This window comes from Colletes latitarsis, chromosome 1 (genome assembly GCF_051014445.1).
Source record: "Colletes latitarsis isolate SP2378_abdomen chromosome 1, iyColLati1, whole genome shotgun sequence".
Taxonomy (NCBI): Eukaryota; Metazoa; Arthropoda; class Insecta; order Hymenoptera; family Colletidae; genus Colletes; species Colletes latitarsis.
In genome coordinates this window covers 36,514,097-36,537,287 of record NC_135134.1, presented here as the reverse complement: position 1 = coordinate 36,537,287, position 23,191 = coordinate 36,514,097, and the positions used below count along the sequence as shown (strand labels likewise).

The window sequence follows — 23,191 nt, the reverse complement described above, 5'->3', positions numbered from 1 at the left end:
AGGTGGAGGGCGTGTAACTGATAATCCTATGCACTGTACAGAAAATATATTTTGAACTTTAATAATACATTGGGTATCACGCACTGCATATGGCCTCATGACGTCAACGACAATAAAGATCAAGAAACAAAAATCACCCGCTGGGGCTCTAGCGTCACGCAACACATTCCTACAAACATAAAGCGAGTAGACCAATATCGATCTCACCGATCCAACAGTATTTAAAACAGGAAAATGAATATTTTATATAGAGTGTTCGACCACATCTGGGGGAAATTTTAATGGTAGATTCTAGAGGCCAAAATAAGACGAAAATTAAGAATGCAAATTTGTTGATTGAGGCTTCGTTGGAAGGTTATTAATGTTTAAAGTTCCGCTTGTAGAACGCGGAATAGCTGCGTACGCGTGATAGTGGTTCTCATAAAATTATAAGGCTGTCGATACGTCAGTAAATAGAGTTTCTCATGCTGAGTGAGAGCCACTGTTGCGTGCACGCAGCTGTTCGCAGATAGCCGTTCTACAGGCGGAACTTTAAATGTTAATAACTTTTTAACGAAGCCTCAATCAACAAATTAGTATTCTTGATTTTTCGTCTTATTTTAGCCTCTAGAATCTGTCATTACAATTTTCTCCAAGGGTGGCCTAACACCCTGTATAATATACGAATTTAGTGCATCAATAAGAGTCTGAAATGATATACGAAAATTATACAGATTTTTCCGACCGTTATTAATTTTATTGCAAAAATCGTTCTATTTCTGATGGAGATTACTAATAAAACACGTAGAAAAAGTACAAGTAAAATAATTTCAACATTTATGGAGTGGCATCAAAGAAACACGTATTGAAGTTTTTGAGAGGCCTCGAATTGGTATAATATATTTATACAAAATTTCCATGGGTTTTAATAAGATTAAATAATGTCAAATAAAAGCAAAATTAATCGAATGATACAGCTAATGGTCAGGAATGTATCGACGAAATTGCATAAATATTAAGGAGGCAGTCTCATGTGAGACCCCAAAAAAATCAATTTTCTTTTAGTTCATTTTTTGAAAGTATATATATTTAACAATGTACTGTTAAATTTTGAGAGATTAATTTCAAGTATTGTGGATTGTAGAACATTTTTTGCATAGCTTATATTTTTATATTTCTATAATGAGTATATCATATACTTTTATTAAAAAGTTTGTGGAAAAAATGACAAAATTTTGCAATTTTTAATTTAAACTTTCGTCATTTTGTCAATTTTCAACATGAGTTAATTTATTTGCTACGAGCGATAACAGAAAACCTACCGAATAAAAATCTTCTCGATTTTTTTGATTTAGTCGACCATTTACCCGAGTATTTAAACACAAATTTACTGTGGGTGTAATAAAAGCATGAAAAGCCAATAACAATGATTGCAAAATTTATTTTGCATTGCCAAAGCATATCTAAGTAAATTGCAAAAGTAAATTATAGCGTTAGATGTAACGTTTAGTTAAAAAAAATTAATATATATGGTTAAATATTACAACGTACACATGAGAATTTAGGCACCTACCCCCTATCGATTTTTTTTAAAAATTGGTTTTTTATTTTTAATAATTTTGCTTGACGCCCTATAGAAAAGTTGTTTAATACTTTTTTGTAGGTGCTCATGAGCTCTACTTCAGAAAAGAAGTTTCATTGAAATATATTCACTATTGTAAGAGTTGTGGTTGTTTGAAAATTGGACCAGTTTTAGGGGGGTTCTCTCACTTTACGGTGTCAAGAAACAACTTTTTCAATATTGTTAGAATTTCTACCTATTCTCCACTAAAATACGCGTTGTTTGCATTTTGAAAAATAAAAATCCTCGAATCCGTTCAGGAGTTATGATATTTTAAAGATTCGCATAAAATTTTAGGGAAACAATTCTGGCCTCACATTCGATTTTCGGTAATGAATTTTTTTCTCGAAAGTGCGTAGGATTTCGGGGTATGTCTGTTGACCAAAAATGATTATAATTGAGCCCTGCAATCAAAAATAATTTTTTCAGAATGATTTGAAATTTTTGAATTTAATTTTTAATAACTTTTTAATGAAGCCTCAGTCAAGAAATTGATATTCTTGGTTTTCTATTAAATTTCGAGAGATATATGTCAAGTATTGTGGATCATAGAACATTATTACATGGAGCCTGGGATTGATTAGTATGATCTTGCAGAGTTTAAATACGTTTCTCTCGAAATATTACTTTCTTAACTGGCGTAGATAAAATCTCAAAAACTATACGTTCGATTGTTCTGAAATTTTTACACGTTGTTCCACACACGAATAGCTCTTGCTTGTACCAAAGTTATATTTTTATAATGAGTATATCATATATTTTTATTAAAAAGTTAATTTAAGCTTTCGTCATTTTGCCAATTTTCAACATAAATTAATTATTTTGCTACGAACGATACCAGGAAACCTACCGAATAAAAATCCTCTTGATTTAGTCAACCTTGAAAGCTGCAACCACTTACGCCAATGTGTAAACACATGTTTACTGCGGGCATATTAAAAGCATGAAAAGTCAATAAAAATTATTGAGGAATTTATTTTGTATTCCCAAAGGATAGCTAAGTAAATTGTAAAAATAAATTACAGCGTTAGATGTAACGTTTAGTTAAAAAAAATTAATATATATGGTTAAATATTACAACGTATAAATGAGACTGCTCCCTTAAATAAAAGCAAAATTGGTCGAATGATACAGCTAATGGTCAGGGAAGTACCGACAAAATTGCATAAATATTAAATAGAAATTGTTATGTTATATGTAATGTTCTAAAAAATCCTAAAGCCATAGAAAAACTGAAAGGAGGAAAACTCGTGGCACTTCTGCTCCTTACCCGTGTTCCGTGGTTTCTAAAATAACGCAACGGGGAGGATTACCTATCAGGAAAAGTTATGCACTCGTTCGAAGATTCTCAAACGACGTCACGACGCAGAGCGAATTCGATCAGACACTTCGACGCGTTCATAATAGATCGACCTTGTTCCAGCGGCTATTGTCCACAAACAATAAAAAAAAACACACACACACACACACGTGTGCGATTGGAAATTGTAATGGTGCGTTAACTACACAGGAATACTAGACGAAATCAACGAAATACAGTTGGAACGTCGCGTTTCGTGCGATCGGGCCTCTATCGACCCTCGGTCACTGGCACTGTTCGGCACGAATCGATACGAGACACTTTCAGCCACCATTTGTTTGTTCTAATTACTCCATCGTCGCAGCGGCAAATTGCATTCCCCGCCAGTCCGTTTGAATTTCGCGGAAATATTTACTCGCCGCCGGGATTCTTGACGATTTTTAATATAATTAAAATACCACATTAAACGTAGCAAATACGTCGAATAAGTAGATGAATCGTCAGTCCTACTAGTATATTCAAGGATGATTCTAGTGATTTCGAGTGGCCACAAAAGAAATGGTAAAGAAAAATTTTATTCGTTTCAATGACCTCTGCTATTCTATAATACTTTTAAGGGGCCATTCTACTTTGTAGGCAAGCAAAAAGATGTTTATTTGTGATTTTTTTTTTTGCGGGCTGTTAAAGAGCGATTAATTTCGGGTTTTGTGGATATATTTATTATATATTTAACTATATTTACGAATTTTTGCGACGCATAATATCTATTGATTACGCAGTTTTTGTTTTGTTTTGTTTTGGCGCCCGACTGCGAAGGTAATATTTTGCGAACAAGTTATCCGAAAGCTAAAAACCAAAAATATTCTTAATATCGGTAAGTTTGGTTATCGCATGAACTAAGATTTTGTCAAAAAAAACGAAAAATGATACAATGGTAGTTATTTTACGAAAAGGTACTGAATGTTTTCATATATTCGGTTGCTTTTTTGTTAATAAAAGAAAAAGTATTGCATATATTGCAGTTATCTTAGTTTATGCAATAGTGAGACCAGTTCTAAAGATACTACGTAAAGATGTTGATATCTTGAATAGTTTTCATGTTATTGTTTACGCAGTGTCAAAAAATGTAGTTTTGAGAAAAATAGCTTTAAAGTTTTACGTTCAGTTGTTATACCTGCGCGTGGTACATTTCAGCAGGCTACAACTTCGTTAATTTGCCGAATTTCAATTTAATATTTGGTAAATATTCGATATACTCAAAAAAAAATTCGATTTTTTAAATCCCACAAAGTAGAAAGGGCCCTTAATTCGTTAGAAGCTTTATGTTCGTTAATGCCCTTTTTTATAAACTTATACAGCCAAAACAGAATGCAAAATACTAAAATAATAGAAAAATATAGTAACAGACATGTAAATGCAAAAATACTGTCATACATTAATGACACGTAAAAATAATATTTTTAGTAATAATGGAAGATTTTATTCGTCTTCTGCGTAGAAATATTCAGGAAAAATTCGATTATAATTGTTTGTGTATGGTAAATTTTAAAACAAAGTCTCTACTATTCTATAATACGACATTTAATTCTTTGTAAGCTTTATATTCGTTAATGCCCTTTTTTATAAACTTATACAGCCAAAACAGAATACAAAATACTAAAATAATAGAAAAATATAGTAACAAACATGTAAATGCAAAAATACTGTCATAAATTAGTGACACGTAAAAATAATAATTTTAGTAATAATGGAGGATTTTATTTGTCTTCTGCATACAAATATTCAGAGATATAGAAAATGTATTCCAAAATCTGTAAAAATTATTGTAATTGACCCTTTCAACCAAAAATAATTTTTCCAGAACGATTTGAAATTTTTTAATTTCGTAGAAAAATTTCACACCTACTTGAATTTTTTTCTCCAAAGTGGGTAGGAATTTGAGGGTATGTCTATTCACTAAAAATGATTGTAATTGACTCTCTCAACCAAAAATAATTTTTCCAGAACGATTTGAAATTTTTTAATTTCGACGAAAAAGGGCACCTACCCCCTGTAGATTTTTCTTAAAAATTCGTTTTGGATTTTTAGTAATTTTCTTTAACGCCCTACAGAAAAATTGGGAAAAATTCGACTATAATTTTTTCCTGTATATTAAATTTTATAACAAAGTTTCATAAGTAAAACGACGTCCGCAAATGAACGTTTTTATGTATTATTAGAAAACATTATTCTTTAATGTGTTTCCTAAAATCTTCGACGGGACGAAAAAAACTAACTTAAAGTAAAATAAGTATACAAAGTGTGAACTTTCTTTAAAATGAACGAGTATAAAAAACGTGAATAGAATTCACGAGGAATATCGATAAATCGTTGATCCTGAAAAGCCGATAGTAAGGTTATAACGCAGAGGAAAAAATTTGTACGCGTCAAAGTATTAAAAACGAGAAAACCCGATAGTAAGGTTATAACGCAAACAGAGGAAAAAATTTGTACGCGTCGAAGTATTAAAAATAAGAAAATCCGAAGAAATATTCTTGAAGGATTTTTTCCGTTTCAACAGAACAAAAAAAAGTGATCGAAATCATGCAAACTCGGCTCGATCAGGGGAAGAATTTGATTGAAACTTCCCGTTCGCAAGTTTTCCCATCTGTTTCCTTACCGGACAAACAACCGCCAGCGAATCTCGAGACTTTCTCGACCTGTTCCCGCTTGATAGAAAAGCTTCTCGAATCGTAAAAGGGAATTGTACTTTTCCGAAGAATCGATGGTTCGATGTTGCTCTTTCTTTTCGTTAAACGAATATAGAAAATAGCTATCGATCGCAGCTAACCTTTCGCGTATAGAAATCTAGGACAGATCCATCGTCGCGTTAAAAGCACGTGAAAAGATATCGCGAAACGTGACTGGTGATTTAGAGGGGGGGGAAAAAAGAGAAAAAATATATAATGACTCACCGACGCTGTTTTCCCATTTTTACTTGTGACTTTCAGCAGGGAACCCTCGTACCCCTGAAACAAAATGAATTTCAGTATGTTATGAGACCTGCGATAAGAAAAAAATATATATTTCGATGAAATCTCGTCGAAGAATTGTGGCCTGCTGATGGAACATTTCCATCATATAAAGTAACGTTATCGTGTGTCGCGGAATTTTTCCCATCAAGATCGACTTTTCTTTATTATTATATTCGATGATTGCGTTTTCAGATAATTTCTTGTAATATGTTTTTGCTTTTAGTTTCTTTGTTTGTTGCTAAATAGTATTAAATTAGCATCAGCGTCAACCGACAAATTATTTACGCCATCGAGTATAAGGAAAATTTATGCTTTTTGTGGCACGCTTATGGCCGCATGATGGCGTTTTACGTTGGAGTACTGGTCGACCGTAGGGGAACCCCCAAGTAAAGCTGAATTCTATCGAAACAGTTTTATAAAACATGTCTTCTTCGCTATCTTTGTAATTTTTCTGTATGGTTTATTAGACCTGAATAAATTAAATGTTATATTACTATTGGACCACACTTTTTACGAAAGAAAATGCAAAAATAAATACACAATTTTCTGTTTTACAAACTCCGTTTATTTGGTTGTTTTTCGCTAATAGTAAGCAGCTTATTATCTTGTGTACAATGTTATTTAAATCATTAATACAAGCTTCTTTCCTACTAATAAAATTATTGACTTCATAGATAATTATAGTTGGTTGAAAATTATAAAACTAAGTTTGGAGCATGAAGTTCGAGAATTAATTAACTCTAAGGAACGAAATTCACGTACTGTTTTTAATACATTGCTCGATTTAATCATTTTTTTTGTTTTTTCAATTATTTAATGAGTAGCATAAGAGTTCTAAGTCGATTTTTTTGTGCTAAATTTGCTTCGTCCACACTAAGTATACAGAAATACAAATTTTGATGTCTATTATTCTAGGCAACTTCTGCCAAACTCTGTTGGCACTTCAATCAACGCCAATTACAGTAAAACATACAAGTTTCAGCATTCGTATAAGTTAGATTATTCGAGGCTGTGTCTGTACACGTTTGTAAATATAGTGATGGAAGTGGACGGGAAAGTCTCATCATTCCATCTGCTATTCCATCCAAATACTCAGTATCACCATTAATTTGTCGGTAAAGGCGTAACGAGAACGCACAAGAGTACGAGGTATATAAACCACTATACAGGGTGTTCACACGGATACTAGCTACCGTTTTTCTCATAAATGATAAATATACGCGACATAGTAACGAATATCAATTTTTTACGTTTGCAATATTTTTCGAGAAAATGTTATTTAATTCTTTTAAATGGAAACTATAATATTATTTTGTACGAAAGTGCGTGTTAAGACAAATTCAACTATATCTGATACAGTGGTTCTGAAAAATAAAAGAAATATTTCGAATTGTTTTGTTTTGCGTTATTATTATTTTGGAGTGTGTACTACTATTAATAAAAATACACGATGACTTCAGTATCAGTAGATACCAACAAAAATGTAATTCACAAAATTAGAAATTGCATTGTTATACACAAAAGTTATATTCAACATTCTATGAGGCTTTATTAATAAAAAATACTGGTAAATACAATGGTATGAAACATTTGAATTATTTCTTTTATTTCTGACCTCGAACAACCTTTGAAAAGGAAGAGTAAGATACACTATAAATATTTCAATTATTTCATTTATGAAAATTTTGTTTCGTATACATAATTATTATCTTCAAATAAAATAGCATTAAAGCGACACGTTGGAAGAAATTGTGACGTATTCGTGTCTGTTAATTTAAGAAAAGTAGTTTTCGTTATTTTCTGTGTTTGCTCAAATTACTGAGAATTTAATTATTTACACATATGTAATTCGTAAAAAAAAATTAATTTTTTTCTTCCGAGTGTTATTTAATCAATTGTGTTAGTAAAACACCGATGCGATATTAAGTAGTTAGTTGGCTTTAGCCTGATGTTAACGAATTTATGAATTTATAATCAAGAGGCGATCGTTAACCGCGAGCTTTAAAGCGCCCCGAATAAAATTAAACTGAAGTTATTCTACGAACAAAGCCGTTTCGTTGTAGATAGACCCAAGTATTGGGAATTTGCATATCTACCTTTTCTACTATAGGTAAAACGTGCGAGCGAGTTATTCCAGCGCGACGATTCTACGTGAACGTTTTCAGACGAGAATTTCCTACGAATTGAGTGTCCTTTTTTTTTTCTAACATCACGATTATCGCGTGTTCGTGCGAATATTTTGGAAAGAAAGATACGATTTATTTAAATTTGACGACAAATAAAAAGAACCAGTTAAACTATAGAACCATTTTTCCAGAAAGTACACCGAAGTTCTGGAAAATGAAATACCAATTTTGTTTACTTTCATTATGTGTAATTTGCTTAGTATTCAGAGCAATAATGAATGCAATAGAAATAGATATTTATTTTATTTTATTGTTTGAGTTTAGTTAAGTTGTCTATTAAGATTATGCTTGTTACTTTTCCTTCTTTCTAGACTAGCTTTTCTAATCTGTAATTTGTTTACTTACATCATTAATAAATTATTAGTTTAAAGTTTGCTCGATACTTATCACTTTAAGTACACGCGTTTATTCTTGTTATCATAGATATCAAAGCCTATTAAAACTTACTTTACAGCTTTCTAGAGTTACTGCTACCATTGGTTTGTAGCATCTGACATAGTTACAAATATTGAAACTAGATTCCAGAGTCACGTTTTATTGCTTCTTTAACGATCAAGAGGAATATTTTGTTTTCGTTACTGGTTTATCTTTCTTTAATGCCCTTCTTACACACGTAGAAGAGTACATACAGGAATATATGAACATGAAGATAAAAATATAATCGGAATATATAGGGTGTTCGGCCGCCCCTGGGAAAAATTTTAATGGGAGATTCTAGAGGCCAAAATAAGACGAAAATCAAGATTATTAATTTCTTGATTGAAGCTCCGTTAAAAAATGATTAAAAAATTAAATTACAAAATTTCAAATCATTCTAAAAAAATTATTTTTGGTTGCAGGAGTCAATTACAATCATTTTTTATCAATAGACGTACCCACGAAATCCTACGCACTTTCGAGAAAAAAACTCATTAATTTAAATATAATGTCTGACTAGGAATATTCTACTTCCAAAAAAAAAATTTCAAATCGCTCTAAAAAAATATTTTCGGTTGTGGAAGTTAATTATAATCATTTTTTATCAATACATATACCCACGAAATCCTACACACTTTCGAGAAAAAAATTCATTACTGAAAATATAATGTCTGACTAGGAATATTCTACTTCTAAAAAAAAAATTTCAAATCGTTCTAAAAAAATATTTTCGTTTGTGAGGGTTAATTACAATCATTTTTGGTCAACAGACAAACCCCTGAAATCCTACTTAGTTTCGAGAAAAAAATTCATTACTGAAAATATAATGTGAGGTCTGAAATGGTTCCCCGAAATTTCATTCAAATGTTTAAAATATCATAACTTTTGAACGCATTGGAGGATTTTAATGTTTCAAAAAGCGAACAACGCGTATTTTAGTGAAGAATATGTAGAAACTCCAAGAATATTCGAAAAATTGTTCCTTAACACCGTGAAGTGAGAAAAACCTCATCAAAATGGACCAATCTTCAAACGTCCATAACTTCTACAATAGTGAACTTATCTCAATGAAATTTAGTATGAAAGTAGAGCTAATGGATACCTACAAAAAAGTACTAAACAACTTTTCCGTAGGACGTCAAACAAATTTATTAAAAATGAAAAACGAATTTTTAAGAAAAATCGTCAAGGGTGTAGGTGTTGAAATTTTTCGGCGAAAAAAAAATTTCAAATCGTTTTGGAAAAATTATTTTCGGTTGCAGCAACCAATTACAATAATTTTTGGTCAATAGACATACCCACGAAATCCTACGTACTTCCAAGAAAAAAAATACTTTACTGAAAATATACCGTGTGGCCGGAAATGTTTCTATAACTTTTTAACGAAGCCTCAATTAAGAAATTGATATTCTTTATTTTCGTCTTATTTTTGCCTCAAGAATGTCCCATCAAAATTTTTTTCAGAGGTGGCCGAACACCCTGTATAAAAAGAAAAAAGTAACACAATTGTAATTTTTATTCCATTCGTGCTCGGAACAACCGAATTTTTATATCCGCGCGGCAACACGTTTTCCAATTCTTTTTCAGAGGCATCGGGACAGTAGGAAAATTGTTGGCCACGCAAACACATTTAGACGATTTTAATGAATCGAACCAATATGTGCAAACGGCAAATCGATGGGACAAAACATGAAACAGTTTAAAACAAATTCCGCGAACCGGCACAAGTATGGAAATACTCGCCGTTTGATTGCAATTAAGTAAATCGAATAATTTTACCGAATAACCTTCTCGATTTAATAAATTTAACGCGCTTCCACGAGCCTTAAAAACAGATGATGCTACCTGCGATTTTATTATTTTAAAATGCACTCCCGGCATTGAACATTATACGATCGGAAATATGTATGTCTTGCAATCGAAACTTTATGCGAAACACTGAATGCCAGTATTCGACTGCATTTGAACGAGATCTCTGACAGATATTCAATTACCGAGTGCATTAAAACATTAAAAGAATATTCGTTTGAAATGTTTCAAGAAAAAGCACGCAAAATGCAATTATTTCGTGCTTCCATAAAATTATTAACTATTTTTCGTGACACGTTCAGACACAATAATTCACGATAATTTTAATCAATAGTTACGTATAATTGTACAGTGTAGCTTTCGTTTTTAGAAGAATTATATATAAATAAGATAATTTTATAAAATGACGATCTTCTGTTGGCAAACCATCGACCTTTTATATACAGGGTGGGACGATAACTATATTCATCTTGAATATCTCCGTTATTTGTAATAATGTGAAAAAATGTTATATACAAAACTTGCACTGTACAGAGGGGGACACATTGTGATACAAACATTTTTCGTGTAGGTGGAGGCATAGAGGAGATTTCAAGGTCATCTTCATCTTTTTAAATGGAATGTATTGAAATAAATGCACTTACTTCTTTCTGTTAATATATTTATTATAACAATGATAAGAATAACATATAAAGGTCTTAAAATGTACACGTGTTTTCTCGCATGGGAGTCCCTCGCAATTGTTTGTCATGCCACATCGGCAACGGCTTTTTCGCGCCAGACGTTCGATTGTTTATCGATCGTCCACGAGACGATGCCAACCTATGGGAGTCACTCGTCAATATATGGTTACCAGCCATCAGAATGGTATATTTTTTTTATTGCGATGTGATAGCGGGTGTTGAGACGACTCCATCAAGCTATCCTTGAAGGTCATGCAAGGTCAAATGTGGTAGTAAAATAAACTTTCTTACTTTACAGAAGATGTTCGAAATGTGTGGTCTTATCGTATCTGAACTTATTCTAGCACATGCTGCAATTATCCATTGTTTTATATTTTCTGGTGTAGTGGGTACTTCTTGATAAACAACACTTTTCAATGCTTCCCAGAGAAAAAATCTAATAAAGTTAAGTCTAGAGAGCGAGCTGTCCAAGAAACTAATCCTCCACGTCCTATCCATCGATTTGGGTAAAGTTTGTTAAGTGAATCACATACTCTCTGAGCATAATTTGCTGGGCATCCGTCGTGCTGTAACCACATCAATTGGCGAATGTTTAATGGTACATTTTCTAATAAAATCCCCAATGTATTTCGTACAAAGTGTTCATATCGTTCGCCAGTAAGATGTCCATTTATAAAATGCAGTCCGGTTATTTGATCATCAACGATTTCGCACCACGCATTAACTGATTACTGTCGTTGATGCTCAACTTGTCATAACCAGTATGGATTATCGGGACTCCAATAATGCATATTATGCAAATTGAGATTTCCATGGTTATTTTTTGTAGAGCCCACTAACAAAATGTGGCACGATTCATACAATCCGCATCGTGTAACTGTTGATGGAGACCAATATCTATTATGGTCTAATAATAAAATATAAATATAAAAAATAATAAAATTATGGTATAATTCTACTCATAGCCGATTCACGTTCAATCTGTCGGGAACTAATCTACGGGTTACGAGCTACAGTTGCAAGAACAGAAACTTCATTTCTTTCGTCAGTTGCTCTTTTACGATAACTGCTCTTAGGGGTACCCAAACTTCCGGTTTCCTTTAATTTTTTGCACAATCTTTGAAATGTTCGATGCGATATCGTTCAGCATACAAGGCTGCAGCTCTTATTAAATTTTGTCGCATTTCTGCATAAATGAGGATCATATCCACTTACTCTCTAAAAGAAAACTTCATTTTGATGATCACACTGTTGCTTGATTTAACAATCCACTGAGACTGACTACCGATATTTCATGTCAACGTTACGAACTGCCATAATGTTTACATTTCTAGCTACACGCGATGTATTGCCACAACATAAACAATGTTACAAGACCATTCGTTTACATGAAAGTAAGGATTTATGAAGTACAGCATGTGCTAGAATAAGTTCAGATACGATAAGACCACACATTTCGAACATCTTCTGTAAAGTAAGAAAGTTTATTTTACTATCACAATTGACCTTGCATGACCTTCAAGGATAGCTTGATGAAGTCGTCTCAACACCCGCTATCACATCGCAATAAAAAAAATATACCATTCTGATGGCTGGTAACCATATATTGACGAGTGACTCCCATAGGTTGGCATCGTCTCGTGGACGATCGATAAACAATCGAACGTCTGGCGCGAAAAAGCCGTTGCCGATGTGGCATGACAAACAATTGCGAGGACTCCCATGCGAGAAAACACGTGTACATTTTAAGACCTTTATATGTTATTCTTATCATTGTTATAATAAATATATTAACAGAAAGAAGTAAGTGCATTTATTCCAATACATTCCATTTAAAAAGATGAAGATGACCCTGAAATCTTCTCTATGCCTCCACCCACACGAAAAATGCTTATATCACAATGTGTCCCCCTCTGTACCGTGCAAGCTTTGTATATAACATTTTTTCATATTATTACAAATAACAGAGATATTCAAGGTGATTTTAAATAAATTTGAATTTTTAAAATATTGTCAGACTTCTAATATATATGACCATATATGCTCGAATGTACAGTTTGCTCGAATAAGGTTATTTTTCTCAAGGTTATGCTTGCGTGATAACTTATTGATCAGTCGGGGCAATTAACTTATTTTAGTAACAATCGATACGTTTTGGTCATCCAGTACGTAAGATCCTTATTATTTCTTTTCCATCATTTTTGTTTCCTAGAATTTTCCCACTCGTATCCCATTGTAACATACAGGGTGTTCGGCCACACCTGGGAAAAATTTTAATGGAAGATTCTAGAGGCCAAAATAAGACGAAAATCAAAGATACTAATTTGTCGATTGGGGCTTCGTTAAAAAGTTATAGAAACATTTCCACACATTATATTTTCGGTAAAGAATTTTTTTCTCGAAAGTACGTAGGATTTCGCGGGTATGTCTAGTTACTAAAAATGATTGTAATTAACTATCACAACCGAAAATAATTTTTTCAGAACAATTTGAAATTTTTCAATTTCGTTGAAAAAGTTCACCTTTCTGAATTTTTTTCTCGAAAGTGGGTAGGATTTCGGGGATATATCTATTCATCAAAAATGATTATAATTGACCCCCGCAAAAGAAAATAATTTTTTCAGAACGATTTGAAACAGATGACATTTTAGGGGAATCATTCATTCATGATCAGACATTATATTTTCGGTAACGAATTTTTTTCTCAAAAATGGTTAGGATTTCGGGGGTATATTTATTCACAAAAAATGATTGTAATTGACCTCTGCAATCGAAAATAATTTTTTTAGAACAATTTGAAATTTTTTAATTTAATTTTTTAATAACTTTTTAACGAAGCCTCAATCAATAAATAAATATTCTTGATTTTCGTCTTATTTTGACTTCTAGAATCTCCCATTAAAATTTTACCCAGGGGTGGCCGAACACCCTGTATAGTAGACGACAATGAAGGAACGCAAAAACAAAGCATCAGATCGAACGACAAAAAAGAGGCGTGGACACGTATAACAATCGGGTGCAATATATATTTCTGTTAATAAAAGTATTAATATACTTTCGTTACGTTAATTTACGTGTGCGTAATTAATAACAATCCTGTTCCATAAAGTATATAGGTTAATGTTTTTCTACATTTCTTACAATCTCTTTTCACATGTTATTGCATTTATACTGTTTATTTTATAGAATTTATGTATATTTTCGCGCAAGGACAATATACATAACAACATAAATATGAAACTGGATTATACGCCATCAAGAATTTCAAATTTTAATATTATTTTTTAATATTTATTTTAAATATCACATTAATACTTATTTAACGTGAGAATCTTTAATATTTCCAAAGATATACAATTCATACAAATGTTTTCGACCAATGTACAATATTTTTTATGTTTGTATATTATACTTTAGAAGATTAAATTTTATTAAATGACCATCACTGTGACGTTAACATCTGCACGTAATTTCTGAAATTTTACAAAATGAGATAATTACAATGTTTATTTTATTTGTTATTAGCTTAAAAATTACATGTCCTTTCTCTAAATATGACCAATGTAGTCAAAAACATTTAAAAATTTCGTTGTTGAAGATTTTCATGCTCAAATCAACACTTCTTTGATATTTTAATAAATTTCAGCTCATGTTCATTTATTTTATGAACATATCAAAATTGTTTACTCTTTCCTCGAAAAGTATTTTTATAAATCAAACTGCGCGCGTTTCCAGCAGCGTCCCGCTCTATTTAAATCGCTATAACTTCATTAATTCATTAAATTCCAAAATAATAATTTCGAAACACATTTTCAAAAAATTAAACTTTAAGAAAATGTCGTTAAAAAGTTCGATTTCGTTGATTTCTCGAATGAAAATAACTATTAATCGATAATGCAACCTCCTTCAGACTTCTTAATTTGTCCAATAGTTTCGAGAGGCCAGCTTCTCGTTTTATTCAATTCGTGTTGATACTCGCTCGAATAAAACCACGAATCTTCGAAAAACATTGTATTTAACACACGGTCTTCTCAGCAAACGTAATAGAAATAAGTAACTGAATTAAACAACACTATAGAATTTCCATACGATACATTTTACACGGTACCACACGTGATCTATAAGGCGGGATATTTAAACGGGGTATCTAAGTATCCCCCATTTCTATCGAATACGCGAATGTACTCCGCCGGGAAAAGTTACACAGTTTCATGGCGTAAATATGGTGATAGGGAAAAATTTCCCTCGAGGTTATTTCTTTTAAACTTTACGGACACTGACGTTTCCTTAAATAAAACGCGCACTTATTTTTCTGTTAACAAAGACAAAATAGCACAAGTCGAGTCATGCTGAATGTTATTCGTGATTTTATTGGAAAAGTAAAATGTGTTGTGATTAGAAAATAGACAGGTTTTGCAAACTGTCCAATTTTAATAATAAAAAGAATGAAATTTTCTGTTCGTACAAAATATATATTTCTTAAGAGAAACTCGTATTTCGATTTTAATTTTTTGGCGTTGCGATATCTGTACCTTGAGATCTAAACAATAAAATTGTTATAGATTCTGGTGATATAGGTTTTATAACATTTTTACAAAATTTTAATGGAGGATTCTAGAGGTCAAAATAAAACGAAAATCAACAAGAATATCAGTTTGATGATTGAAATTTCGTTAAAAAGTTATTAAAAAATTAAATTAAAAAATTTCAAATCATTCTGAAAAAATTATTATTGGTTGCGGCGTTCAATTATAATCATTTTTGGTGAATACACATACCTCTGGAATCCTACCCACTTTCGAGAAAAAAATTCGAGTACTGAAATTTTTAGACGAAATTAAAAAATTTCAAATCATACTAAAAAAATTATATTTAGTTACAGGGGTCAATTACAAGCATTTTTTGTCAATAGACATACCCTGAAATCCTATGCACTTTCGAGAAAAAAAAAATCTAATATGAGGCCAGAAATGTTTTCCCTGAAATTTCATGCGAATCTTTAAAATGTCATAACTCCTGAACGGATTAGACAATTTTAACGTTTCAAAAAGCAAACTACGCGTATTTTGGTGGAGAATATGTACAAATCGCAAAAATATTTGAAAAATTGGTCCTTGACTCCGCAAAATGAGAAAAACCCTATAAAAATGGTGCAATTTTCAAACGACCATAACTCCTACAATAGTGAATATATTTCTATGCAATTTTTTTCTGAAGCAGAGCCCATGGGTACCTACAAAAAAGTATTAGACAACTTTTCTGTAGGACGTAAAACAAAATTACTAAATATCAAAAACGAATTTTTTAAGAAAAATTGATAGGGGGTAGGTGCCTAAATTTTTCAGTGAAAAAAAGAATTTCTAATTGTTCTAAAAAAATTATTTTCGGATGCGGGGATCAATTACGATCATTTTTGGTGAATACATATACCTCCGAAATCCTACGCACTTTCGAGAAAAAAATTCATTACTAAAAATATAATGTCTGACCAGGAATATTCTACTTAAAAAAAAAATTTCAAATTGTTCTAAAAAAATTATTTTCGTCTGCAGGGGCTAATTACAATCATTTTTGGTGAATAGACCTACCCTTGAAATCGTACCCACTTTCTTGAAAAAAATTGTGAATTATTGGTAAATCGTTTGCAGTCTAAACAAATAAATTTCACTCGATGTTTGCATATTTGACAAATGTAATTAAGTACGCATAGAGGGTGATTTGAAAAAGATATCCAAGAATTTGAGAATTATATAAAATAAAAAAGAAAAAAAATTTCAGTAATAATTGATGTATTCTAAAAAAGAGTTAATAAAATTACTCTCATTATTACTTATTATTTCACAATAAGAGAAAACAGTTTACAACTGTTCACCCTCCATAAGAACAGATAACAAAAAGACTGTAGAAAAAGCGTTAAAACTTTTAAACAATAACAAAGAGCTATTTAAATTTGGGAGTTTAGTTTCGAGTTTTTGCAAAACATGTCCGATGTGTTTACTTTTCACTCGATGCAAAATTGAGATATTCGCGCGAAAGAGACGAAATTTTATTGGCAAAAAAAAAAAGAAATAAAATCGGCTCACTAGTGCGTCACAATGTTAGTTTGTATATTATTTTGATTACACGGATAAAATAAATTGTGCTTTCCTTAAATTGAACGTGGAGACTTATGTTAGAAATTCTTTTTTGTTTATTTATTAAAATATTATACATATATCTTCAAATTCTTCTGATTTCTTTTTTCAATTATCCTTTCTGTATTCCCAATGTTTCTTAGTGAATAATATAATTTAAGACTCGACATTAAAAATGCGATGCTACCCTTCTAGACATAAAATCTTCTAATATTTGTGAATGACAACATAACGTTTATATGAAATCTTTTTTCACATTTTGTATAGTTGACGAAATGTGATGAAGGATGGTATGTTTAGAAGCACTTTCTGTCCCGTTCCAAGCGTGTTTGCAAAAGTACTCTTGTAGATAATGACCTTGTTAAGTCACCAGACACCACTGGATTTTTTTTTATGGGGATACCTGAAGTACCTAGTAATGACCACTGTACCCACGACAAAAGAAAACACGAAAACAAGAAATCCGTGTCGCTTGTGCATCAATTTGTCACACGATGCTGCCAGACGATTAACAGAATTTAATTGCAAGGATCGATAAACGTTTACAAGTACGCGAGCGCTATTTTGGACATAAAAAAATTACCTCTAATTTCGAATGTACCGATTTTAACGTTTCAACTCCACATCAAAGATTCATCAACAAACGATATTTATTCTCATACTTGATCTACTATTCAATATGGAACATTATCTAATAATATAATTGGACGGTTAACGATTGTATGGATCGTATTTTGTCTATTTTAAAAAATCATCTCTATCTCTTTTCTATCAAGAATTTCACGATTTTGACACTAACTTAGTCAATTGTGCGACGTACACAAATAAAAAAGAGAAAAGTTGGAATAAACGATTCAACTGCAAAGAGTAAATCAAAACCATACAAATGATTCTGTGAGCACTGTACAGTATACTGCATGAATCACTTTATTTTGACAAATCTGGATAATCGCGAGACAAACAAAGGCCACAAGTTAGTTTTGGAAAACGAAATAATCGAAATATCGTGGTCACGCTTCAATTTCGATCGAACGATAACAATTCACGGAGCTCCTTGCTCTTGTAAATTGCAACGGATTTTAAACGGCAATTTCGTGGATTGTGATAAATTTCCCGCCGCATGATTTGAATCAACTAGAATTGGTTTCAGCGATTAATCTGCAGCACGCGGAATAATTCTGCGGAAGAATCCTATTGCAAAGCTAATCATAAATTTACGATTGTGCTGGATAATCGAGAGAAATGAGAGCCAGAATAGCCGAGACACGGACAATAAAGGACCAAGCGACGAATTATTTGTGGAAATTGCCAATCCTAGCTACAAAATAACGCAACGCAAGTTTCGCCTGCAAATCGATACGTAAAAATTTGTTTTTTATTGCTGCATTGGCGCTGTTTTCAAGATACATCGATCATTCTCTTGCCTGCTTTATTCGACTGCGAACGATACATGCAATAAATGTCATTAATTGTTTGGTCTGATAATAATATCGGTTCTTTTTCTCTTTTGCAACGCAACGTACTTCTAATTTTTGCATTTTACAGGGTGTTCGGCCACCCCTAGGAAAAATTTTAATAGGGGATTCTAGAGGCCAAAATAAGACGAAAATCAAGAATACCAATTTGTTGATGGAGGTTTCGTTAAAAAGTTATTGACAATTAAATTCAAAATTTTAAAATCGTTTTGGAAAAATTATTTTCGGTTGCGGGGCTCAATTACAATCATTTTTGGTGAATACACATACCCCTAAAATCCTACTCACTTTCGAGAAAAAAATTCGAGTAGATACTGAAATTTTTAGACGAAATTAAAAAATTTCAAATCATACTAAAAAAATTATATTTAGTTACAGGGGTTAATTACAATCATTTTTGGTCATTATACATACCCCCGAAATCCTATGCATTTTCGAGAAAAAAATTCCTTACCGAAAATCTAATTTCAGGCCAGAAATACTTCCCTGAAATTTCATGCGAATCTTCAAAATCTGAACGGATTGGAGGATTTTAATTTTTCCAAATGCAAACAACGCGTATTTTAGTGGATAATATGTAGAAATTCCAAAAATAATCGAAAAGTTGATCCTTAACACCGTAAAGTAAGGAAAACCCCATAAAAGTGGTCCAATTTTCAAACGGCTATAACTCCTATAATAGTGAATATATTTCAATGAAATTTTTTTCTGAAATACAGCTCATGGGTACCTACAAAAAAGTATTAGACAACTTTCCTGTAGAGCATCAAACAAAATTATTAAAAATAAAAAACTAATTTTTAAGATAAATCGACAAGGGTAGATGCCTAAATTTTTCAGCGACAGAAAAAAATTTCAAAATGTTCTGGAAAAATTATTTTCTGTTGCAGAGGTCAATTACAATCATTTTTGGTCATTACACATACCTCTGAATTCCTACGCACTTTCTAGAAAAAAATTTGAGAAGTTGTGAAATTTTTCGACGGGAAAAAAAAATTTCAAATCGTTTTGGAAAAATTATTTTCGGTTATGGGGGTCAATTACAATCATTTTTGGTGAATAGACATACCCCCGAAATCTTGCGCATTTTCGAGAAAAAAATTCAGTACGGGCGGAACTTTGAACGTTAATAACTTTTTAACGAAGCCTCCATCAACAAATTGGTATTCTTGATTTTCGTCTTATGTTGGCCTCTAGAATCCCCATTAAAATTTTTCCCAGGTGTGGCCGAACATCCTGTATGTATAGAAATTTGGGTATTCAAATTTATTCGTAAGATATCTTTCACTTTTATGTCACATAGTTTTTCTTAAAGCATGCATTTTAAAAATCAATACTTTTACTTTAAATGTGCATACTTCGTACTTTAACTTTATACAGAAAATTTACAAACTACAGTGAAATTTTTTAATTTGCATACGATAGAAGATACAACGCCCTTACAAACGAATTTTGTTTCAAGTTGATACCGTATTTACTTCTAGAAAAAACAATTATTTATGAAGAAATGTTGCTAGTAATTACACAAACATCATGTATACAAATTTAAATTCATTTTGAATTAAATAAACAATTTATAGTCCAGTTTTATCGCATACCAGTCGGTATAATCATTAGAAATTGCTGAAACTTCTTTAGGCGCATAGAGTCAAAGCAGATTTCAAAAGTTGATGTATTCATCGGGTAGAGGATGAAATGCATTTTAAAATGAAACTTGTTTCAAATCGATAGCATAATTAGTTCCAGAGATTTAACGATTTTTGTTCTAAGTCGATAGTGTGGCTAGTTTCGAAGATATAAAGGTTTGAAGCGTTTGTTTACTTTCCATTGTTGACGTCGCGAGGTCATTGACCGCGCATGTAAATAGTAAACCGGAAATAACAAATTTTTGGAAATACTACGTACGCAGTCATGACGAAAGAAATATAAATCGTTCAATCGATCAGATAACCGGTGGCAGTAGCAAGACAAACTACATATTCTTCTCAAAAAACAAACAATAAGAACAGAAGTGAATATTGAAAAATTCATTACACGTATACTATAAGAAAAGTCGTGAAGTTAAATGGCACTAAAATAACATTCTATGTTATAAATGAACAAAAATTTTAAAAACGGTCATTTGAACGGTCGTGGTAGGTTTAGTGTTAAATCTTCCTATGAATGTGTAAGTTTCAATTATACAGAAAACTTAGTAAATTACTTATTAAACTCCTCCGCTTCTCATTGACAGGGTCGTTGATAATGAGTTACACTGTTTGATTTATCGATGAGGTCCTTCTTGACACCTATCTATCATATCCTCCGATCGGTGACCTTATTTGTTTATGATAGGAGTCGAGAGGGTTCGACTTCGACAGCAAAAAGACACTCTGCATCGAACTTTGGTCAAGAGTAGTCTCACTTACGATTTTTTACGCTTATGTGTTTATGTTATTTTTTTGTCAAATAGTTATAGTAATATAGTTTATAGTTAAGTTTAACGTGTCCGAATCATTGAATCTAACCACACGCCTGTAACCATCCCTGACATCCCTGCAATACTCCGATAACTTTCGTACGTGGCGTAGAACTCGGACTGTTCTCGACTGACTTTGTAAGTTTTCTTTTTTGGTTGTTTCTAAATGTGTGCTTAGAGTTCCCCAAGCGGTCCCTATAACATGCATTTAGGATGAGATTTAGTGTCAAGTTCTATTTTGAGTTGGTGGGGTTATGTAGTTTTCATTTGTTGGTATCAGAGGAGAAGCTTTCAAAAACCTCTTATGCATACATCATGCGATAAGTTTGTTTTGATGGAGTAGTTAGTTCATGGCTAGTTTAGGTGTTTCGATGATAGGCTTAAAAGGGATGTCGTGGAGGTTGCAATTCCCCAGAGTGGGTATTAGGTAATTTGGGTGATTGGGGATGGATAGTTTGTGGATATATTCAAAGATGGGTTCGAGGTTGGCTGTAGCATGATACCATGGTTTGTTCAGTATTATTCTGAGATATTTGTTTTGGATTCTTTTAAGGGAGTATTGCTGTCTAGGCTGTCATTTCTTCGGCCTTTGTTTGTGATTTTTTTTTTAACGACAGGTAGGTTGTTTTGTAGTGACATTTTGCAGATATATTTATTTGTCTTATAGGTATGTACAGTATTTTTTTCATCAAAAAATATTAAAAATTGCGAGAGTTATAGCTTCTTGTTTTAAAAAACGCATTTAAACTGGCTTACATGATATTTCAAGATCTAGCAGACCGATTGACTTCAAATTTGGAGAGAATATTCAGCAGACACGCCTTTGTAGCTGGAACTAGAGATTTAAAAAAATATCGAGTTTTACTATTTTTTTTGATACGCTAAAGACAAAAGAAGCGTCGCCATTTCTTTATTTATCAGGATTTTGACTTCTCCCTAGTTCCTGCTATAACTACAACCTTCCTTATGAAGATACTTTAACCCCCTCTGTTTCAAATTATCTGGAATCCTGGAAGCCGTTGGAGCCCCTTTTTCAAAAGAGCCATTAAATAAGAAGTTATAATTCCCACGATTTTTAATATTTTTCCATGAAAAAAATATTGTACATGCTTATAAGATGAATAAATATATCTACAAAGTCTCAGTACAAAACAGCCTATCTATCACTAAAAAAAAATCACAAAAAGGTCCGTGAAATTGACAGTCTAGACAGCAATACCTCCTTAATACAGGATGTGTGAGTTTTGAAGTGCACCAGATTTGTGCACTATATGTGATTATGGATCTAATACAGGTTTGTATAGGCAGATTCTAAGTGGGGTGGAGAGTGGTCTGTTGTGGGATAGCAGAGGGTAGAGTTCTTGATATTATAGGATTTTACAAAGAGCATTGTACTTGAAACAAATGTACAAATGACATAATTATATAATCGAATTTAAAACATACCAAGCACACAATATTTTTACACAAACTAATATCATATAAGAATCATGTCTGTCTTTCATAACCATTCGTTTTGTTCTCCCTGGTTACCCATTCCTTAACGAACAAAACATTTTCAACCCTTTTGCATATAAATTAACATTCAACAAAACTACAGCGCTATTCAATACAAATCTCCTACAATATTGTATTGTCAATTGAGCTTGTTGTCGAACCAGATGCTAAGATATTTTACCTTGGAAGACCAGGCAGATAGTGTGATGATTGTTAACTGTTATGTTGTTGGGATTAGGAGTACTTTTTTTGGTGAAGTAGATAGTCTTGGTTTTCATGGAGTTGATTGTTAGTGTTAGAAAAATAGACGAGCTTACTTCTCAAGCATTAAATAGATGTCTAGTCATCGCCTGCTGAGAATGTTCGAGCTGTAAATGATCGTCGCATTACGTCGTTACATGCCAAATAGAACACTTCTGTACAGCTATATTTGCATTTATATAAATTTCTATCTTGTTCGTTAATTGTGTCTAAGTTTATTGTTTCGTATCCTGACCTCATCAACAGTTAGTTTCCAGATGCTGGTGAATTGTAGAGCTGAGCTTGGGTGGATTTGTGGGGCTTGGTTTAAGTTCCACGAGGAGTGACAAATAGCAGAGGATAGAGAGAATAGAATAG

The 23,191-nt window shown here is 32.2% G+C and overlaps 1 protein-coding gene across 4 annotated transcripts in view; it reads right to left on the bottom strand.

Annotated features, from left to right (window-relative positions):
- The window catches only part of LOC143343449 (protein couch potato), a 401,571-nt gene that overhangs the window by 124,415 nt on the left and 253,965 nt on the right, over window positions 1-23,191 (bottom strand). For all 4 annotated transcript variants that reach the window (XR_013079967.1, XM_076768370.1, XM_076768360.1 and 1 more), the window contains exon 3: window positions 5,855-5,908. Coding sequence is in view for 3 of the 4 variants with exons in the window: in XM_076768370.1 (XP_076624485.1) it covers window positions 5,855-5,908 (54 nt within the window). In the remaining variant the exon portion in view is untranslated. The remainder of the gene's footprint in view (window positions 1-5,854; window positions 5,909-23,191) is intronic.